The sequence below is a fragment of the Diorhabda sublineata genome, chromosome 5 (assembly GCF_026230105.1).
Source record: "Diorhabda sublineata isolate icDioSubl1.1 chromosome 5, icDioSubl1.1, whole genome shotgun sequence".
In the NCBI taxonomy this organism is placed as follows: Eukaryota; Metazoa; Arthropoda; class Insecta; order Coleoptera; family Chrysomelidae; genus Diorhabda; species Diorhabda sublineata.
In genome coordinates, this window is record NC_079478.1 from 36,068,758 (window position 1) to 36,088,744 (window position 19,987).

Sequence of the window (19,987 nt, forward strand, 5' to 3'; positions counted from 1 at the left end):
ACAAATAAACATCAAACGAGTTCCGCCTTTTATAAGAAATGTGACTGAAAAGCGCCGCGCGAATTCGCCGTTAGTCTCGTTATTTAATAACTATATCTCGTATAAATGCGGTATTTAAGCAAATTTTGTTACAAAATACGTTTTGTTTGGGTAATTTCGTTATCTAGGATGTTTAAACGCGATAAATATTATATTAAATTATATTTTTTTACCTTAAAATTAGTTCTGAAGCACGAATTTGAGTTAAATTTGATTAAGCCCCGTATAGAACGTTTCGCGATTTTTTCATACACGCAATTGGACGGTTGCCGTTTCTCTTCTTGAATATAAATGATCACGAAGCTGCAATTAGATAAATTGCCGAGCCGGAAAAAAGTTAAAACGTACGTGCAAGTTCTGAAAATTCTTTTATATAAAATTTCATCGACCTAGATTCTTCACAATTGTTCTTAAATATCAAAATACGAAAGTTGTTACTTAACTTTTGATATATGGCAACACTGATGCGGATATGTCAAATCTGACAGTGACAAGTTTGACATTTTAAATGGTGAACGTATTCCGAAATCGATCGTAGTCGGTTTTTCTCTAACTTAAGTATCAACCCTCGTATGGTCTATCGCGTGTATGGAACACAAAATGGATCCTTTAAAAATATATCCGAGAATCCTTCTATTAGGATACTTTTAAAAGATCTATTGTATTTACAGCTAGAGTCAAGTGAATGTCAATCTTTTTTCGTGGAAAGCTCGCACAGAAAAAAAAAAACCTCTCCGAAGCTCAAGTGCAAAAGCTTTGTTTCAAACATCTCGAATCCCGAGAGGCTCGCTCTCCTTTCGGGATACGTATCGACAAGTATACTCCAGATCTGAGTTTTAATCTACTAAAATATTGTGTTTTATCTCGGTATCGCCTGTTAAGTAGAAGAGAATATTTCAAAAGATACCAGATGCAAATGATATTTTACTACAAAGTTTACTTTCAGCCGGTAAATCTTTTATCTTTGTATAGTGAAGTTACAAAGTCCTTAATCCCTAAAGGACGCCGATGGAATCTACGAGAACCAATTACTTATGAATCTAATGGAATCTGACAATTCCTGCACGATATCCATGGTACAAATAAAAGAATTTTCCTTGTAAAACCATCGGAACGTCGAAGAGCGAACGCGATTTGCGTGCAGAACTTCCTGGTGATCGAAACCATACAAAAGGACATCTAGAATGAATCTAATGGATTCTGACAATTCCTGCACGATACCCTTGGTACAAAGAAGTGAATTTTCCTTGTAAAACCATCGGAACGTCGAAGAGCGAACGCGAATTTACGTGCAGAACTTCCTGGTGATCGAAACCATACAAAAGGACATCTAGAATGAATCTAATGGAATCTGACAATTCCTACACGATATCCATGGTACAAATAAAAGAATTTTCCTTGTAAAACCATCGGAACGTCGAAGAACGAACGCGATTTGCGTGCAGAGCTTCCTGGTGATCGAAACCATGCAAAAGGACATCTAGAATGAATCTAATGGATTCTGACAATTCCTGCACGATACCCTTGGTACAAAGAAGTGAATTTTCCTTGTAAAACCATCGGAACGTCGAAGAGCGAACGCGAATTTACGTGCAGAACTTCCTGGTGATCGAAACCATACAAAAGGACATCTAGAATGAATCTAATGGAATCTGACAATTCCTACACGATATCCATGGTACAAATAAAAGAATTTTCCTTGTAAAACCATCGGAACGTCGAAGAACGAACGCGATTTGCGTGCAGAGCTTCCTGGTGATCGAAACCATGCAAAAGGACATCTAGAATGAATCTAATGGATTCTGACAATTCCTGCACGATATCCTTGGTACAAAGAAGTGAATTTTCCTTAGAAAACCATCGGAACGTCGAAGAGCGAACGCGAATTTACGTGCAGAGCTTCCTGGTGATCGAAACCATGCAAAAGGACATCTAGAATGAATCTAATGGATTCTGACAATTCCTGCACGATATCCTTGGTACAATTTGCGCGCAGAACGCATTGATGGCAGTTTAATTGAAGTTCTTTCTATTCCAATATTCGCAGGTGGTTTTATGAACTGAAAAATTGATTTACAGTCTTCTAGAAGTCTAGGAATACTCAAATTGTTCCAACTTATGATGGTGACTGAACTGGAGGAAAATTCGTAGCCCAACTCGAACAAGATCATCACCAATCGACTAAATGGCACGTGTTTATAAAAAAATAATGTTACCACATCTTCTATGGACTTAAAATCATATTTTGTTGATATAGTTTGAGGAAGTCAATCAATTTGGATTGGTTTTGATCGAAGCTTTCTTGAGGATACTGAATTTTCAAAAATATTACGACAATCACGTTGATTGGTTTTCTTGTTATACTGAGTTCGTCCAAATTCTTATTTACCTAAGCTGGAATTCGCGTACTTACTTTAGACTTCGCGAACTTGCTTTAGACTTCGCGTACTTGTTTTAGACTTCACGTATTTGCTTTGGACTTCGCGTACTTGCTTTAGACTTCACTTATTTGCTTTGGACTTCAGGTACTTGCTTTAGACTTCGCTTATTTGCTTTAGACTTCACGTACTTGCTTTGGACTTTAGGTACTTACTTTAGACTTCGCTTATTTGCTTTAGACCTCGCGTATTTGCTTTGGACTTCACGTACTTGCTTTAGACTTCGCTTATTTGCTTTAGACTTCACGTACTTGCTTTAGACTTCGCATATTTGTTTTAAACTTCGCGTAAATTTCTTTCGACTTCACGTACACGCTTTAGACTTCACTTATTTGCTTTGGACTTCAGGTACTTGCTTTAGACTTCGCTTATTTGCTTTAGACCTCGCGTATTTGCTTTGGACTTCACGTACTTGCTTTAGACTTGGCGAATTTGCTTTAGACCCCGCGTATTTGCTTCAGACTTCGCGTATTTGATTTGGACTTCGCGTATTTGCTTTGGACATCACGTACTTGCTTTAGACTTCGCGAATTTGCTTTAGACCCCGCGTATTTGATTCAGACTTCGCGTATTTGCTTGGTTCCACTGAAATTCTATTTCTTTCGGACGTTTTTGACGTGGTCTGTCTCGCGTTTATTTTTGTAATTATACTTTATATTAAGGAATACTTGTTTTAACGTCGTTTGAAATGAAAATTTCAATCGACAGGAAATTATAGAATGATTTCATCCATTATTACCAGATTTGCTTCAATTTTCGTTGGAATTCACGTTCTTAATCATCGTTTTCAACTTTTAAATTTGCTAAATCCATGACTTTCCTCCAATTATTTCAATTTTTTTATTACTTCGGATAATACCATGAAAATAAATCGAGCTGACGTATTGAATTTCTAAGTAAATTCATTAATTATTCATTGACGTCGATGGAGTTGTAGGTTTGGGAAGAAAAATTTTATGCAAATATCTCAAAGTTGGTATACGTTGGAGGGTTGCAGTAAACAGTAATTGTACCTGTAAATGTAAATTCTAATAGGATAAATCAGAAATGCAGCTTCGCGTAAATTACATTCAAGGGCACTCGGGAATTCATGCAACCGCCAACTTTGAACGATGACGAGTGGCTGGGATTTGAACAGACTTTAGATATATAAGCCGATACATAAATGTTTTTTCTTATACATTCTACTTACAGTTGGATGCGGTTGAATTGATAAAGCTGGCATTTGTAACAAAAAAAACCTTGTGGTGGACCCAAGAGATTTTTGATCTAATTGAGATTAGAAAAACAAAATTTGATACAAAAAAGTAGCCTTCTGATGGCAAAAATTGGAAAAAAAAACAATTTACGACTCTATTTGTCGTGATTACTGTCCAAATTAAGAACAAAACTTTTCATTGTATCTAAATTCAACACGAAAAAACCAAATTTTGACCTTATTAGTATTAGAATTCAAAGTTTTGATCATTTTAAATATGAAAAAGCCAAATTTTGAGCAGATTTAACATAGAGGAGCCAATTCTTGACCAATCGACAAGTAGAAAAGACAAATTTAGACCAAATCAGAAGAAATTTTCGACTAAACAAAGTTAAGACCATAGTTAAAATAGCAGATCAGAATTTCAACCAAATTACTCTTGAGAAAGTAATTTTTTATTAAATCGAACACGAAAAAAGCAATTTCTATTTATTTAAAGAGATTTATTAATTGAATTAATGTCACCAAGTAACGCCACTGCTTATCGCGGACTGTCTGGCAGGAATATCTCGAAGAAATCGTGTACATACGCCTACCGACAGCATCGTCCAATAGAAATGCACTTTATGTTTACGATTCGATGTTTTTATTGTTAAACAGTGGTGATGATGAGTCCACGTGGACTGACGGTTTGTTATTCGTTTACCGAATTTTATACGAGGAGTATAATAATTTGGTATGAGTACAGTGGTATTTATGAAATATTGATTGTACTTCGCTTAACTGTCTTCTGAAATTGATATTGGAAGAGTTATGTCAATAGTTATTTGGGAGAACAGTCTAATAGTTTAAGAAATATTCATCTTGTCTGGGTTTAAAATCGTTTTTTTTTCAAGGTCAGTTTGCTCTACAATCGGTTTTTACAAGGTCAATTTGGTCTACAACCGGTTTTTGCAATGTCAACTGGAATGAAAACGGGTTTTTCAACGTCATTTTGCCTAAAATATGTTTTTGTAAAATCAATTTGGTCTACAATCGGTTTTTATAAGGTCAATTTGGTCTACAACCGGTTTTTGCAATGTCAACTGGGATGAAAACGGTTTTTTCAACGTCATTTTGCCTAAAATATGTTTTTGTAAAATCAATTTGGTCTACAATCGGTTTTTATAAGGTCAATTTGGTCTACAACCGGTTTTTGCAATGTCAACTGGGATGAAAACGGTTTTTTCAACGTCATTTTGCCTAAAATATGTTTTTGTAAGATCAATTTGGTCTACAATCGGTTTTTACAAGGTCAATTCGATCTACAATCGGTTTTTGCAATGTCAACTGGGATGAAAACGGTTTTTTCAACGTCATTTTGCCTAAAATATGTTTTTGTAAAATCAATTTGGTCTACAATCGGTTTTTATAAGGTCAATTTGGTCTACAACCGGTTTTTGCAATGTCAACTGGGATGAAAACGGTTTTTTCAACGTCATTTTGCCTAAAATATGTTTTTGTAAGATCAATTTGGTCTACAATCGGTTTTTACAAGGTCAATTCGATCTACAATCGGTTTTTACAAGGTCAATTTGGTATACAACCGATTTTTGCATTGTCAACTGGGATGAAAACGGTTTTTTCAACGTCATTTTGTCTAAAATATGTTTTTGTAAGATCAATTTGGTCTACAACCGGTTTTTGCAATGTCAACTGGAATGAAAACGGTTTTTTCAACGTCATTTTGCCTAAAATATGTTTTTGTAAAATCAATTTGGTCTACAATCGGTTTTTACAAGGTCAATTTGGTCTACAACCGGTTTTTGCAATGTCAACTGGAATGAAAACGGTTTTTTCAACGTCATTTTGCCTAAAATATGTTTTTGTAAAATCAATTTGGACTACAATCGGTTTTTGTAAGATCAATTTGGTCTACAACCGGTTTTTGCAATGTCAACTGGAATGAAAACGGTTTTTTCAACGTCATTTTGCCTAAAATATGTTTTTGTAAAATCAATTTGGACTACAATCGGTTTTTGTAAGATCAATTTGGTATACAACCGGTTTTTGCAATGTCAGTTTGATCTACAATGGTATTTTCAATGTCATTTTGCCTAAAATGTGTTTTTACAAGACAATTTCGTCTACAATCTGTTTTTACAAGATCAATTTGGTCTAAAATCGGTTTTTACAATGTCAACTGAGATAAAATCCGTTTTTTCAAGGTCAGTTTGATCTACAATGGTTTTTTCAATGTCATTTTGCCTAAAATGTGTTTTTGCAAGATCATTTTGGTCTAAAATCGGTTTTTACAATGTCAACTGAGATAAAATCGGTTTTGCAAAGTCAGTTTGATCTACAATGGTTTTTCAATGTCATTTTGCCTAAAATGTGTTTTTGCAAGGTCAATTTTGTCTACAACTGAGATAAAATCGGTTTTTTCAAGGTCAGTTTGATCTACAATGGTTTTTTCAATGTCATTTTGCCTAAAATGTGTTTTTGCAAGGTCAATTTTGTCTACAACTGAGATAAAATCGGTTTTTTCAAGGTCAGTTTGATCTACAATGGTTTTTTCAATGTCATTTTGCCTAAAATGTGTTTTTGCAAGGTCAATTTTGTCTACAACTGGTTTTTGCAATGTCAACTGAGATAAAATCGGTTTTTTCAAGGTCAGTTTGATCTACAATGGTATTTTCAATGTCATTTTGCCTAAAATGTGTTTTTACAAGATCAGTTTGGTCTAAAATCGGTTTTTACAATGTCAACTAAGATAAAATCGGTTTTTGCTAGGTCAGTTTGACACACAATGATTTTTTAAAGGTCAATATAGTCCAAAACATGTTTTTGCAAGGTCAATTCGATCCAAAATACGTTTCAGCCTAAGATATATATAATCTTGTCTCAAATTCGGTCCCCAAATAACCCCATTTATTCAATTTTTCTATGTTATACTATAATTAATCTTTTCAAGTTCCTACCTGGATTCAATCTGTATCCTTGTCCTTTGAAATTTTTTATTGAATAACTTCTTTTGACGCAGCGCTACATTAAAATGGATGACGTGTATCTAGACTTCATCCATTTTATGACGGACTTTGCGGGGAAAATACGTGCGAAATTATATAAATGACTGCGAAATGTAACTAGTAGTTGGTTGAGGGATGAAAAAGAAATTGAATGACATTAAATTTGTGTACGGCATGTTTAGTTCTCATTAAATATGGAAATAAGGGAAACACGAATTGATAAAATTCTTCGCGCGTTCGTATTACGACTTTTATTTCATACAATTGCAATTTATTATACAGGGTATCTTGAATAATAAAATGAAATGGTGGGAAGTTGTTTCTCTAAGGATACTCTCACTAAAATTTGTCCGATTTAATCACAAATTTGTTTCGGAATATTTAATTTGTTCAATATCGAAGTTTCTCAGATAGAAAGTTGATTTCAAGTTCAGTTTTTTCGTAAATAGAATATAGTTCGACGTAAATTTACCGTCTGAATACTTTTGGGTTTCATTATATTCAAATTTGGGGGTTTCAAGACTAGAAACCGTTTTTCGAAGTTAAATTTATGAATATATTTTTTCCGTTTCTTAGTTTTTTCATGTTTTATTGAATCAAAAGGGTATTAGTTCAAAAATGAGCTTTCTTAAGGTTATTTGGTAAAAATTGGGCTTGCTTAGTCTTATTGGGTTAAAAATGAGCTTTTCTTAGTTTATTTCTATCGAAAATTGGATGTTTCCAGTTGAATTTATTGATAATTAGCTTTCCTTGTCTAAGTGCTTTTTCAATTGAACTTGGTCAGAAATGAGCATTTTAATTTTCAACTATAATATTAAAAAATTGGGCTCGAGTTTTTTTTTAATTCTGATTTACAATGGTTTTTTAAGGTTAATATTGTACAAAAATAAGTTTTTGCGACGTTAATTTGATATAAAATCGGTTTTTACAAGGTCACCTCTGTCCAAAATCAGTTGGTGCAATGTCAATTTGATTTAAAATGGTTTTTTCAAGGTCAATATTGTTCAAAATGTGTTTTATCAAGGTCAATTTGGTCTAAAATTGTTTTTTTAAGGTCAACTTGCATCTAAAATCGGTTTTGCAAAGTCAGTTTGATCTACAAATGGTTTTTTCAAACTGGATATTGTCCAAAATAAGTTTTTGCAAGATCAATTCGATCTAAAATCGGTTTTTTCAAGGTAATCTGTGTCCAAAATCGGTTGGCGCAAGGTCAGTTCGATTTACAATTATTTTTCAATGTTAATATTGTCAAAAATAAGTTTTTGCGAGATCAATTTCATATAAAATCGATTTTTTCAAGGTCAACTGGATCCAAAATAGGTTGTTGCAAAGTTAGTTTGATTTACAATGGTTTTTCAATGTCGATATTGTTTAAAATGTGTTTTATCAAGGTCAATTTGGTCTAAAATTGTTTTTTTAAGGTCAACTTGCGTCTAGAATCGATTTTGCAAGGTTTTATCCACAATGGTTTTTTCAAACTCCATATTGTCCAAAATAACTTTTAGCTATATCAATTAGATCTAATATCGGTTTTTTCAACGTCATTTTGCCTAGAATGTGTTTTTGCAAGATCAATTTGGTCTATAATCATATTTTACAAGGTCAATTTGGTCTACAACCGGTTTTTTCAAGGTCAGTTTGATCTACAATGGTTTTTTCAATGTCATTTTTTCTAAAATGTCTTTTTGCAAGGTCAATTTGTTCTACAATCGGTTTTTACAAGGTCAACTGGGATAAAATCGGTTTTTTCAACGTCATTTTGCCTAAAATGTGTTTTTGCAAGATCAATTTGGTCTATAATCATATTTTACAAGGTCAATTTGGTCTACAACCGGTTTTTTCAAGGTCAGTTTGATCTACAATGGTTTTTTCAATGTCATTTTTTCTAAAATGTCTTTTTGCAAGGTCAATTTGTTCTACAATCGGTTTTTACAAGGTCAACTGGGATAAAATCGGTTTTTTCAACGTCATTTTGCCTAAAATGTGTTTTTGCAAGATCAATTTGGTCTATAATCATATTTTACAAGGTCAATTTGGTCTACAACCGGTTTTTGCAAGATCAGTTTGATCTACAATGGTTTTTTCAATGTCATTTTGTCTAAAATGTCTTTTTGCAAGGTCAATTTGGTCTACATTCGGTTTTTACAAGGCCAACTGGGATAAAATCGGTTTCTTCAACGTCATCTTGCCTAAAATGTGTTTTTGCTAGGTCAATTTGTTCTACAATCGGTTTTATCGGTTTTTACAAGGCCAACTGGGATAAAATCGGTTTTTTCAACGTCATTTTGCCTAAAATGTCTTTTTGCAAGGTTAATTTGTCCTACAATCAGTTTTTACAAGGTCAACTGGGATAAAATCGGTTATTTCAATGTCATTTTGCCTAAAATGTCTTTTTGCAAGGTCAATTTGTTCCACAATTGGTTTTTACAAGGTCAACTGGGATAAAATTGGTTTCTTCAACATCATTTTGCTTGAAATGTGTTTTTGCAAGATCAATTTGGTCTAAAATCAGTTTTTACAAGGCCAATTTGTTCTACAATCGGTTTTTACAAGGTCAACTGGGATATAATCGGTTGTGCAAGGACAGTTTGATCCATAATGATTTTTTCAAGGTTATTTTAGTATTAAAGTGATTTCACAAACTCAATTTTGTCTAGAATATGCTTTTTGCAGGTACATGTTCATAAAAAGGGTTTTTCAAGGTTATTTCGAACTAAAATGGGGTCTCTACAAAGTAAATTGCTTCTAAAATGTATCTTTACGAGGTCGCTTTGGTTCAAAATGGGTTTCCACGTTAACAATTTGGTCTGACATAGATTTTTACAGGATTAATTTGACCTAAAATGTGTTTTTACAAGGTTACTTTTGTCCGAAATAGGTTTTTTCAAGGTTTCGTTAATCTAAAATGGGTTTTACAAGATCAGTTCGGTTTAAAATGGTTTTTTACGAGGTTAATTCAGTCTAACGGGGTTTTAACAATGTCTATTTGAATCAAAAAGCGTATTCACAAAGTCTATAGACTTCTGTAGGAATGAAAATCAGTTCTACCAAATTTAATTCGGTTTTCGTTTCATTTGATAAAAATTTAATTACACATATCCAAATTAATACTTTTTGGGCTCTTGTATATTCTATTCCAAGTTGAATAAGTTCAGAAATTACTTATTTATGTCGAAAATTCACATTTCTCATTCGAAGTTGTCGAAAATCCCTTTTTCCAAATTCGATCAGCTTTTCCAAGCCTAATTTCGCAATAAATCGAATTTTCTACATTCGGTTCGATACGCCGACTCCATCCTATTACATTTCATTATACAGGGTATCGAAAAATATCGAATCCCCATAACTTCCGATCGAAACTTCACGTTCCCTTCTTGGAATTCGCTATTGCGTTCAAGTGCAATTGTCAGTTGCCGGATATGAATTATTAATGAATTGAGCACGGCAACTGCATTTTCCTCAAATTCCTCGATGCTTTCCATTATCAATTCGCCATCCCCATCTCGCTAAATGTAATTGCTACAACCACAAGAATTTCCCGATGTGAACTTGAAGCGAAACGTTTTGCGAACATGAACAAAGTCTAAATTGACATTTATATCAACGTCAGACGTATATCCGTCGATATATCGTGGCGATTCGTTTCAGTTAGAAGCTCCATTTGAATTCCCAGATTGTTTTTTATCAAATTTTGATATCAAAAGGGATAAAATAAATATTTGGGACAACCTGTAGTAATTTAAAGGTATAACTCGACTACTGTTTCGATTTAAGTCCAACGAACACATTTTAATTGTACGTAATTCCTCTCAGAACTGTTTTAATTAAGTTCATAATTAATTGCTTGTATTTCGTAAGTTATTTCCAAATCGTTTTGTTATCTTTCCTACCTTAGAATGCTGAGGTATGAAAGGTATAGGTTTTGTATGATCTATATAGTCTAAAACGGGTTTTTGTGAAGTTAGTTTAGTCTAAAATGGTTTTTTTTCAAGTTTAATTTGGTCTTGCAAAGTCAATTTGATCTAAAATGAGTTTGTTTGAGGTTAAGTTGGTCTAAAATGGGTTTTTTCATGGTCAATTTGGTCCACAATTCATTTTATAAGGTCAATTAGGTTTAAAATAGGTTTGTTAAGGTCCTGTTCATCGAAAATGTGATTTTTAATGTCAATTTGGTTTACTTTTGGATTCAAAAGAAACAATTTGAACTAATATTTGATCTAAAACGAGTTTTTTTGAGGTTAATTTGGTCTAAAATGGGTTTTACGAAGTACATTCGGTTTCTACACGGCAAATTAGTACTGAAATTAGGTTTTATGAGGTCTAAATTAGGTTTTTGAAGGTCAATTTGGTCCACAATAGATTTTATAAGGTCAATTATGTTTAAAATAATAGGTTTGTTAAGGTTCTGTTCATCAAAAATGAGATTTTCAAGGTCAATTTGGTTTACTTTTGGTTTCAAAAGAGTCAATTTGAACTAATATTTGATCTAAAACGAGTTTTTTTGTGGTTAATTTGGTCTAAAATGGGTTTTACGAGGTACATTCGGTTTCTACAAGGCAAATTAGAACTGAAATTAGGTTTTAAAAGGTCTAAAATGGGTTTCTGAAGGTCAATTTGGTCCACAATAGATTTTATGACGTCGATTAGTTTTAAAATAGGCTTTTTAAGATCCTGCTAATCGAAAATGTGATTTTTAATGTCAATTTGGTTTACTTTGGGTTTCAAAAGAGTCAATTTGAACTAATATTTGATCTAAAATGAGTTTTTTTGAGGTTAATTTGGTCTAAAATGGGTTTTACGAGGTACATTCGGTTCCTACAAGGCAAATTAGAACTGAAATTAGGTTTTATAAGGTCTAAACTGGGTTTTTTCTATGTCAATTTGGTCCACAATTGATTTTATAAGGTCAATAGGCTTTTTAAGGTCATGTTCATCGAAAATGTGATTTTTAATGTCAATTTGGTTTACTTTGGGTTTCAAAAAAGTCAATTTGAACTAATATTTGATCTAAAACGAGTTTTTTCAGATCAATTTGGTCTAAAATGGGTTTAACGAGGTACATTCGGTTTCTACAAGGCAAATTAGAACTGAAATTAGGTTTTATAAGGTCTAAAATGGGTTTTTGAAGGTCAATTTGGTCCACAATTCATTTTATAAGGTCAATTAGGTTTAAAATAGGTTTGTTAAGGTCCTGTTCATCGAAAATGTGATTTTTAATGTCAATTTGGTTTACTTTTGGTTTCAAAAGAAACAATTTGAACTAATATTTGATATAAAACGAGTTTTTTTGAGGTTAATTCGGTCTAAAATGGGTTTTACGAGGTACATTCGGTTTCTACACGGCAAATTAGAACTGAAATTAGGTTTTATAAGGTCTAAAATGGGTTTTTGAAGGTCAATTTGGTCCACAATAGATTTTATAAGGTCAATTATGTTTAAAATAATAGGTTTGTTAAGGTTCTATTCATCAAAAATGAGATTTTCAAGGTCAATTTGGTTTACTTTTGGTTTCAAAAGAGTCAATTTGAACTAATATTTGATCTAAAACGAGTTTTTTTGAGGTTAATTTGGTCTAAAATGGGTTTTACGAAGTACATTCGGTTTCTACACGGCAAATTAGTACTGAAATTAGGTTTTATGAGGTCTAAATTAGGTTTTTGAAGGTCAATTTGGTCCACAATAGATTTTATAAGGTCAATTATGTTTAAAATAATAGGTTTGTTAAGGTTCTGTTCATCAAAAATGAGATTTTCAAGGTCAATTTGGTTTACTTTTGGTTTCAAAAGAGTCAATTTGAACTAATATTTGATCTAAAACGAGTTTTTTCAGATCAATTTGGTCTAAAATGGGTTTAACGAGGTACATTCGGTTTCTACAAGGCAAATTAGAACTGAAATTAGGTTTTATAAGGTCTAAAATGGGTTTTTGAAGGTCAATTTGGTCCACAATTCATTTTATAAGGTCAATTAGGTTTAAAATAGGTTTGTTAAGGTCCTGTTCATCGAAAATGTGATTTTTAATGTCAATTTGGTTTACTTTTGGTTTCAAAAGAAACAATTTGAACTAATATTTGATATAAAACGAGTTTTTTTGAGGTTAATTCGGTCTAAAATGGGTTTTACGAGGTACATTCGGTTTCTACACGGCAAATTAGAACTGAAATTAGGTTTTATAAGGTCTAAAATGGGTTTTTGAAGGTCAATTTGGTCCACAATAGATTTTATAAGGTCAATTATGTTTAAAATAATAGGTTTGTTAAGGTTCTATTCATCAAAAATGAGATTTTCAAGGTCAATTTGGTTTACTTTTGGTTTCAAAAGAGTCAATTTGAACTAATATTTGATCTAAAACGAGTTTTTTTGAGGTTAATTTGGTCTAAAATGGGTTTTACGAAGTACATTCGGTTTCTACACGGCAAATTAGTACTGAAATTAGGTTTTATGAGGTCTAAATTAGGTTTTTGAAGGTCAATTTGGTCCACAATAGATTTTATAAGGTCAATTATGTTTAAAATAATAGGTTTGTTAAGGTTCTGTTCATCAAAAATGAGATTTTCAAGGTCAATTTGGTTTACTTTTGGTTTCAAAAGAGTCAATTTGAACTAATATTTGATATAAAACAAGTTTTTTTGAGGTTAATTTGGTCTAAAATGGGTTTTACGAGGTACATTCGGTTCCTACAAGGCAAATTAGAACAGAAATTAGGTTTTATAAGGTCTAAACTGGGTTTTTTCTATGTCAATTTGGTCCACAATTGATTTTATAAGGTCAATAGGCTTTTTAAGGTCATGTTCATCGAAAATGAGATTTTTTGGGTTCACTTTGGGTTTCAAAAAAGTCAATTTGAACTAATATTTGATCTAAAACGAGTTTTTTGAGATCAATTTGGTCTAAAATGGATTTTACGAAGTACATTCGATTTCTACAAGGCAAATTAGAACTGAAATTAGGTTTTATAAGGTCTAAACTGGGTTTTTTCTATGTCAATTTGGTCCACAATTGATTTTATAAGGTCAAAAGGCTTTTTAAGGTCATGTTCATCGAAAATGAGATTTTTAATGTCAATTTGGTTCACTTTGGGTTTCAAAAAAGTCAATTTGAACTAATATTTGATCTAAAACGAGTTTTTTCAGATCAATTTGGTCTAAAATGGGTTTAACGAGGTACATTCGATTTCTACAAGGCAAATTAGAACTGAAATTAGGTTTTATAAGGTCTAAACTGGGTTTTTTCTATGTCAATTTGGTCCACAATTGATTTTATAAGGTCAATAGGCTTTTTAAGGTCATGTTCATCGAAAATGAGATTTTTTGGGTTCACTTTGGGTTTCAAAAAAGTCAATTTGAACTAATATTTGATCTAAAACGAGTTTTTTGAGATCAATTTGGTCTAAAATGGGTTTTACGAAGTACATTCGGTTTCTACAAGGCAAATTAGAACTGAAATTAGGTTTTATAAGGTCTAAAATGGGTTTTTGGAGGTCAATTTGGTCCACAATAGATTTTATGAGGTCAATTAAATTTAAAATAGGTTTGATAAGGTTCTGTTCATCAAAAATGAGATTTTCAAGGTCAATTTGGTTTATTTTGGGTTTCAAGAAAGTCAATTTGGACAAATGTTTATTGTCAATTTGGAATAATATGAATTTGTACTATAATTTTGTCTAAAATGGGATTTTCAAGTTCAATTTTGTATATGAGGAATTTTGAAAGTCAATTTGATCTAAAATGGGTTTTACGGGATACATTTTGGTTCACAATGGATATTTATAAGAGCAATTAGGACTAAAATAGGTTTGTTGAGATCTTTTTTATCAAAAATGATCTTTTCAAGGTCAATTTGGTCTAATTTGGGTTTCTAAAAAGTCAATTTGGACTAATATTGATTTTCAAAACAATTTTGTTTATAATGGATGTTCTCCAGTTCAATTCGATCTAAGACGAGTTGTTTAAAGGTCAATTTGTTCTAAAATGAGTTTCATGAGGTAAATTCGGTTTATACAAGACCAATTTGTACTAAAATTAGGTTTTATAAGGTCTAAAATGGGGTTTTTCAAGGTCAATTTGGTCCACAATGGATTTTACAAGGTCAATTAGGTCTAAAATAGGTTTATTAAGGTCCTATTCATCAAAAACGAGATTTTCAAGTTCATTCAGATTTAATTTTAGTTTTCAAAAAATCATTTTGGACTAATATGGATTATACAAAGTTAATTAAGTCTAGTTTTCCAGTTTCGAGAAGTTAATTCGGACTAATATGGATTTTTTTCAAAGTGATTTTCCGTCTAAAAAAATGGGTTTTTACAAATAAAACTTCTTCTAAAATGAGTGTTCTCAATGTCATTTTAAGTCTGAAAGGAGTTTGCAGTATCAATTTGGTCTTAAATGGGGTTAAGTGAAGTCAAATCGATTTAAAATGGGTTTCGAAAAGTCAATATGGGGTTTTAGAATGTAAAAATATTGCTGTCCACCAAAATTGAGATTTTCAAGGTTTTTACGAGTCAACTCGATCTCAAAGGGGTTTTCGAGAGTCAATTTGGAGTAATATGGAGTTTTACAAGGTCAATTTAGTCTAAAATGAATTTTTTCAAGGTCCTGTTCATCAAAAATTAGATTTTCAAAGTCAATTTGCTTTAAAATGAGTTTTCGAAGTCAATTTAGTTTAACGTGAATTTTTACAAGGAAAATTTGGTTCAAAATGAAATTTTCAAGGTCAATTAGAACTAAAATGGAGTTCTGCAAGGTCTCGTTTATCCAAAAATCTTTTTTTAAGGTTATTATCTGTTTTTATGATAAATTTTTACGACAAATAAGAAAATCCGCGTGCCAAACTGTGAATGTAACTAAGAAAAGTATTGAACCTCTATACTCTATACCGGGTGTCCCAAGAAAATTCTTCATTTTCTTATTAGATGCTAGACAAGACTTTCTGTTTCAGTATTACTTCAGGATAAGAAGATTTATGAAGCTGCACATTGCTTTCTAGTCAAAAACTGGACGTACTACTTTTGTGTTTATTGTTTTTTTGATTTCAGATTTCGGACGATGACCGCATGTCCTTAACGACAGCCGTCTCCGATGAAGATGACGGAGAGAGCGTTATGAACTCTCCCTACAAAGCAAAACAAACTGGCACAGCTGCTGCTTCTTTCAACTGCACGGGCGCGGTACGAAAAGCGGGGTAAGTCGACAAAAATCAATTTTTTCCTTATTCAGAAACAGTTTACGCGAAAATATAAAACAATTTACGGTCTTTACGATCGATTGGATAGTATTGAATAGTATTTCGTTGAAGAATCCCTGGTCGTATCTGAAATTCTCAGCATTTCATTCAACGTGATATTTGACATTCCTTTACCGGAAACTGCGAGGAGTTTGAGTGAAATGGGAAATGAAAGGATAAAGTGGGAATCCTTTTAATAATACAGATGAATTGCTTTGTTATTTGGATTACTATACATTACTTTCATTGTCAAGAAAATTCGCCTTTAACAGTCGTGAAGTTGAGGTAACTATTTTTTGAGACCATAGATTGTCTTCTGCACTAACCAGCTGTCATTTATCTTTAGAGACTGTCTTCTGAACATTTGTCATTTGTCATTTGACTTTACAGATTTTTTCTACACTAACAAACTGTTATTTGTCTTTACAGACTGTCTTCCACACTAACAAACTGTCATTTGACTTTATAAACTGTCTTCTACACTAACAAACTGTCATTTGTCTTTAGGGACAGTCTTTCAAAAGTACAAATCGATCTTTCTGGAAATTAAACTGTCCTTTGTCTATATAGACTGTCTTCTACGTGAATAAACTGTTATTTGTCTTTAGAGACTGTCTTCCACACTAACAAACTGTCATTTGACTTTATAAACTGTCTTCTACACTAACAAACTGTCATTTGTCTTTAGGGACAGTCTTTCAAAAGTACAAATCGATCTTTCTGGAAATTAAACTGTCCTTTGTCTATATAGACTGTCTTCTACGTGAATAAACTGTTATTTGTCTTTACAGACTGTCTTCCACACTAACAAACTGTCATTTGACTTTATAAACTGTCTTCTACACTAACAAACTGTCATTTGTCTTTAGGGACAGTCTTTCAAAAGTACAAATCGATCTTTCTGGAAATTAAACTGTCCTTTGTCTATATAGACTGTCTTCTACGTGAATAAACTGTTATTTGTCTTTACAGACTGTCTTCCACACTAACAAACTGTCATTTGACTTTATAAACTGTCTTCTACACTAACAAACTGTCATTTGTCTTTAGGGACAGTCTTTCAAAAGTACAAATCGATCTTTCTGGAAATTAAACTGTCCTTTGTCTATATAGACTGTCTTCTACGTGAATAAACTGTTATTTGTCTTTAGAGACTGTCTTCCACACTAACAAACTGTCATTTGACTTTATAAACTGTCTTCTACACTAACAAACTGTCATTTGTCTTTAGGGACAGTCTTTCAAAAGTACAAATCGATCTTTCTGGAAATTAAACTGTCCTTTGTCTATATAGACTGTCTTCTACGTGAATAAACTGTTATTTGTCTTTAGAGACTGTCTTCCACACTAACAAACTGTCATTTGACTTTATAAACTGTCTTCTACACTAACAAACTGTCATTTGTCTTTAGGGACAGTCTTTCAAAAGTACAAATCGATCTTTCTGGAAACTAAACTGTTCTTTGTCTATATAGACTGTCTTCTACGTGAATAAACTGTCATTTGACTTTATAGACTGTCTTCTACACTAACAAACTGTCATTTGACTTCATAGACTACCTTCTACACTAACACACTGTCATTTGACTTTATAAACTGTCTTCTACACTAACAAACTGTCATTTGTCTTTAGGGACAGTCTTTCAAAAGTACAAATCGGTCTTTCTGGAAACTAAACTGTCCTTTGTCTATATAGAATGTCTTCTACGTGAATAAACTGTTATTTGTCTTTAGAGACTGTCATCTACACTAAAAAACTGTCATTAGACTTCATAGACTATCTTCTACACCAACACATTGTTAGTTATTTGACTTTATAGACTGTTTTCTACACCAACAAACCGACATTTGTCTTTTGGGACAGTTTTTATCAAAACCAAAGTGTCATTTGACTTTATAGACCATCTTCTACACTAACACACTGTCATTTGACTTTATAAACTGTCTTCTACACTAACAAACTGTCATTTGTCCTTAGGGACAGTCTTTCAAAAGTACAAATCGGTTTTTCTGGAAACTAAACTGTTCTTTGTCTATATAGACTGTCTTCTACGTGAATAAACTGTTATTTGTCTTTAGAGACTGTCTTCCACACTAACAAACTGTCATTTGACTTTATAAACTGTCTTCTACACTAACAAACTGTCATTTGTCTTTAGGGACAGTCTTTCAAAAGTACAAATCGATCTTTCTGGAAACTAAACTGTTCTTTGTCTATATAGACTGTCTTCTACGTGAATAAACTGTCATTTGACTTTATAGACTGTCTTCTACACTAACAAACTGTCATTTGACTTCATAGACTACCTTCTACACTAACACACTGTCATTTGACTTTATAAACTGTCTTCTACACTAACAAACTGTCATTTGTCTTTAGGGACAGTCTTTCAAAAGTACAAATCGGTCTTTCTGGAAACTAAACTGTCCTTTGTCTATATAGAATGTCTTCTACGTGAATAAACTGTTATTTGTCTTTAGAGACTGTCATCTACACTAAAAAACTGTCATTAGACTTCATAGACTATCTTCTACACCAACACATTGTTAGTTATTTGACTTTATAGACTGTTTTCTACACCAACAAACCGACATTTGTCTTTTGGGACAGTTTTTATCAAAACCAAAGTGTCATTTGACTTTATAGACCATCTTCCACACTAACAAACTGTCATTTGACTTTATAAACTGTCTTCTACACTAACAAACTGTCATTTGTCTTTAGGGACAGTCTTTCAAAAGTACAAATCGATCTTTCTGGAAATTAAACTGTCCTTTGTCTATATAGACTGTCTTCTACGTGAATAAACTGTTATTTGTCTTTAGAGACTGTCTTCCACACTAACAAACTGTCATTTGACTTTATAAACTGTCTTCTACACTAACAAACTGTCATTTGTCTTTAGGGACAGTCTTTCAAAAGTACAAATCGATCTTTCTGGAAATTAAACTGTCCTTTGTCTATATAGACTGTCTTCTACGTGAATAAACTGTTATTTGTCTTTAGAGACTGTCTTCCACACTAACAAACTGTCATTTGACTTTATAAACTGTCTTCTACACTAACAAACTGTCATTTGTCTTTAGGGACAGTCTTTCAAAAGTACAAATCGATCTTTCTGGAAACTAAACTGTTCTTTGTCTATATAGACTGTCTTCTACGTGAATAAACTGTCATTTGACTTTATAGACTGTCTTCTACACTAACAAACTGTCATTTGACTTCATAGACTACCTTCTACACTAACACACTGTCATTTGACTTTATAAACTGTCTTCTACACTAACAAACTGTCATTTGTCTTTAGGGACAGTCTTTCAAAAGTACAAATCGGTCTTTCTGGAAACTAAACTGTCCTTTGTCTATATAGAATGTCTTCTACGTGAATAAACTGTTATTTGTCTTTAGAGACTGTCATCTACACTAAAAAACTGTCATTAGACTTCATAGACTATCTTCTACACCAACACATTGTTAGTTATTTGACTTTATAGACTGTTTTCTACACCAACAAACCGACATTTGTCTTTTGGGACAGTTTTTATCAAAACCAAAGTGTCATTTGACTTTATAGACCATCTTCTACACTAACACACTGTCATTTGACTTTATAAACTGTCTTCTACACTAACAAACTGTCATTTGTCCTTAGGGACAGTCTTTCAAAAGTACAAATCGGTTTTTCTGGAAACTAAACTGTTCTTTGTCTATATAGACTGTCTTCTACGTGAATAAACTGTTATTTGTCTTTAGAGACTGTCTTCCACACTAACAAACTGTCATTTGACTTTATAAACTGTCTTCTACACTAACAAACTGTCATTTGTCTTTAGGGACAGTCTTTCAAAAGTACAAATCGATCTTTCTGGAAACTAAACTGTTCTTTGTCTATATAGACTGTCTTCTACGTGAATAAACTGTCATTTGACTTTATAGACTGTCTTCTACACTAACAAACTGTCATTTGACTTCATAGACTACCTTCTACACTAACACACTGTCATTTGACTTTATAAACTGTCTTCTACACTAACAAACTGTCATTTGTCTTTAGGGACAGTCTTTCAAAAGTACAAATCGGT

The 19,987-nt window shown here is 32.5% G+C and overlaps 1 protein-coding gene across 1 annotated transcript in view; it reads left to right on the top strand.

Moving 5' to 3' along the window:
- LOC130444224 (protein still life, isoform SIF type 1) overlaps window positions 1-19,987 on the top strand; it is a 198,493-nt gene that overhangs the window by 82,750 nt on the left and 95,756 nt on the right. The window contains exon 16 of the mRNA XM_056779281.1: window positions 15,717-15,862. Coding sequence (XP_056635259.1) covers window positions 15,717-15,862 — 146 coding nt within the window. The remainder of the gene's footprint in view (window positions 1-15,716; window positions 15,863-19,987) is intronic.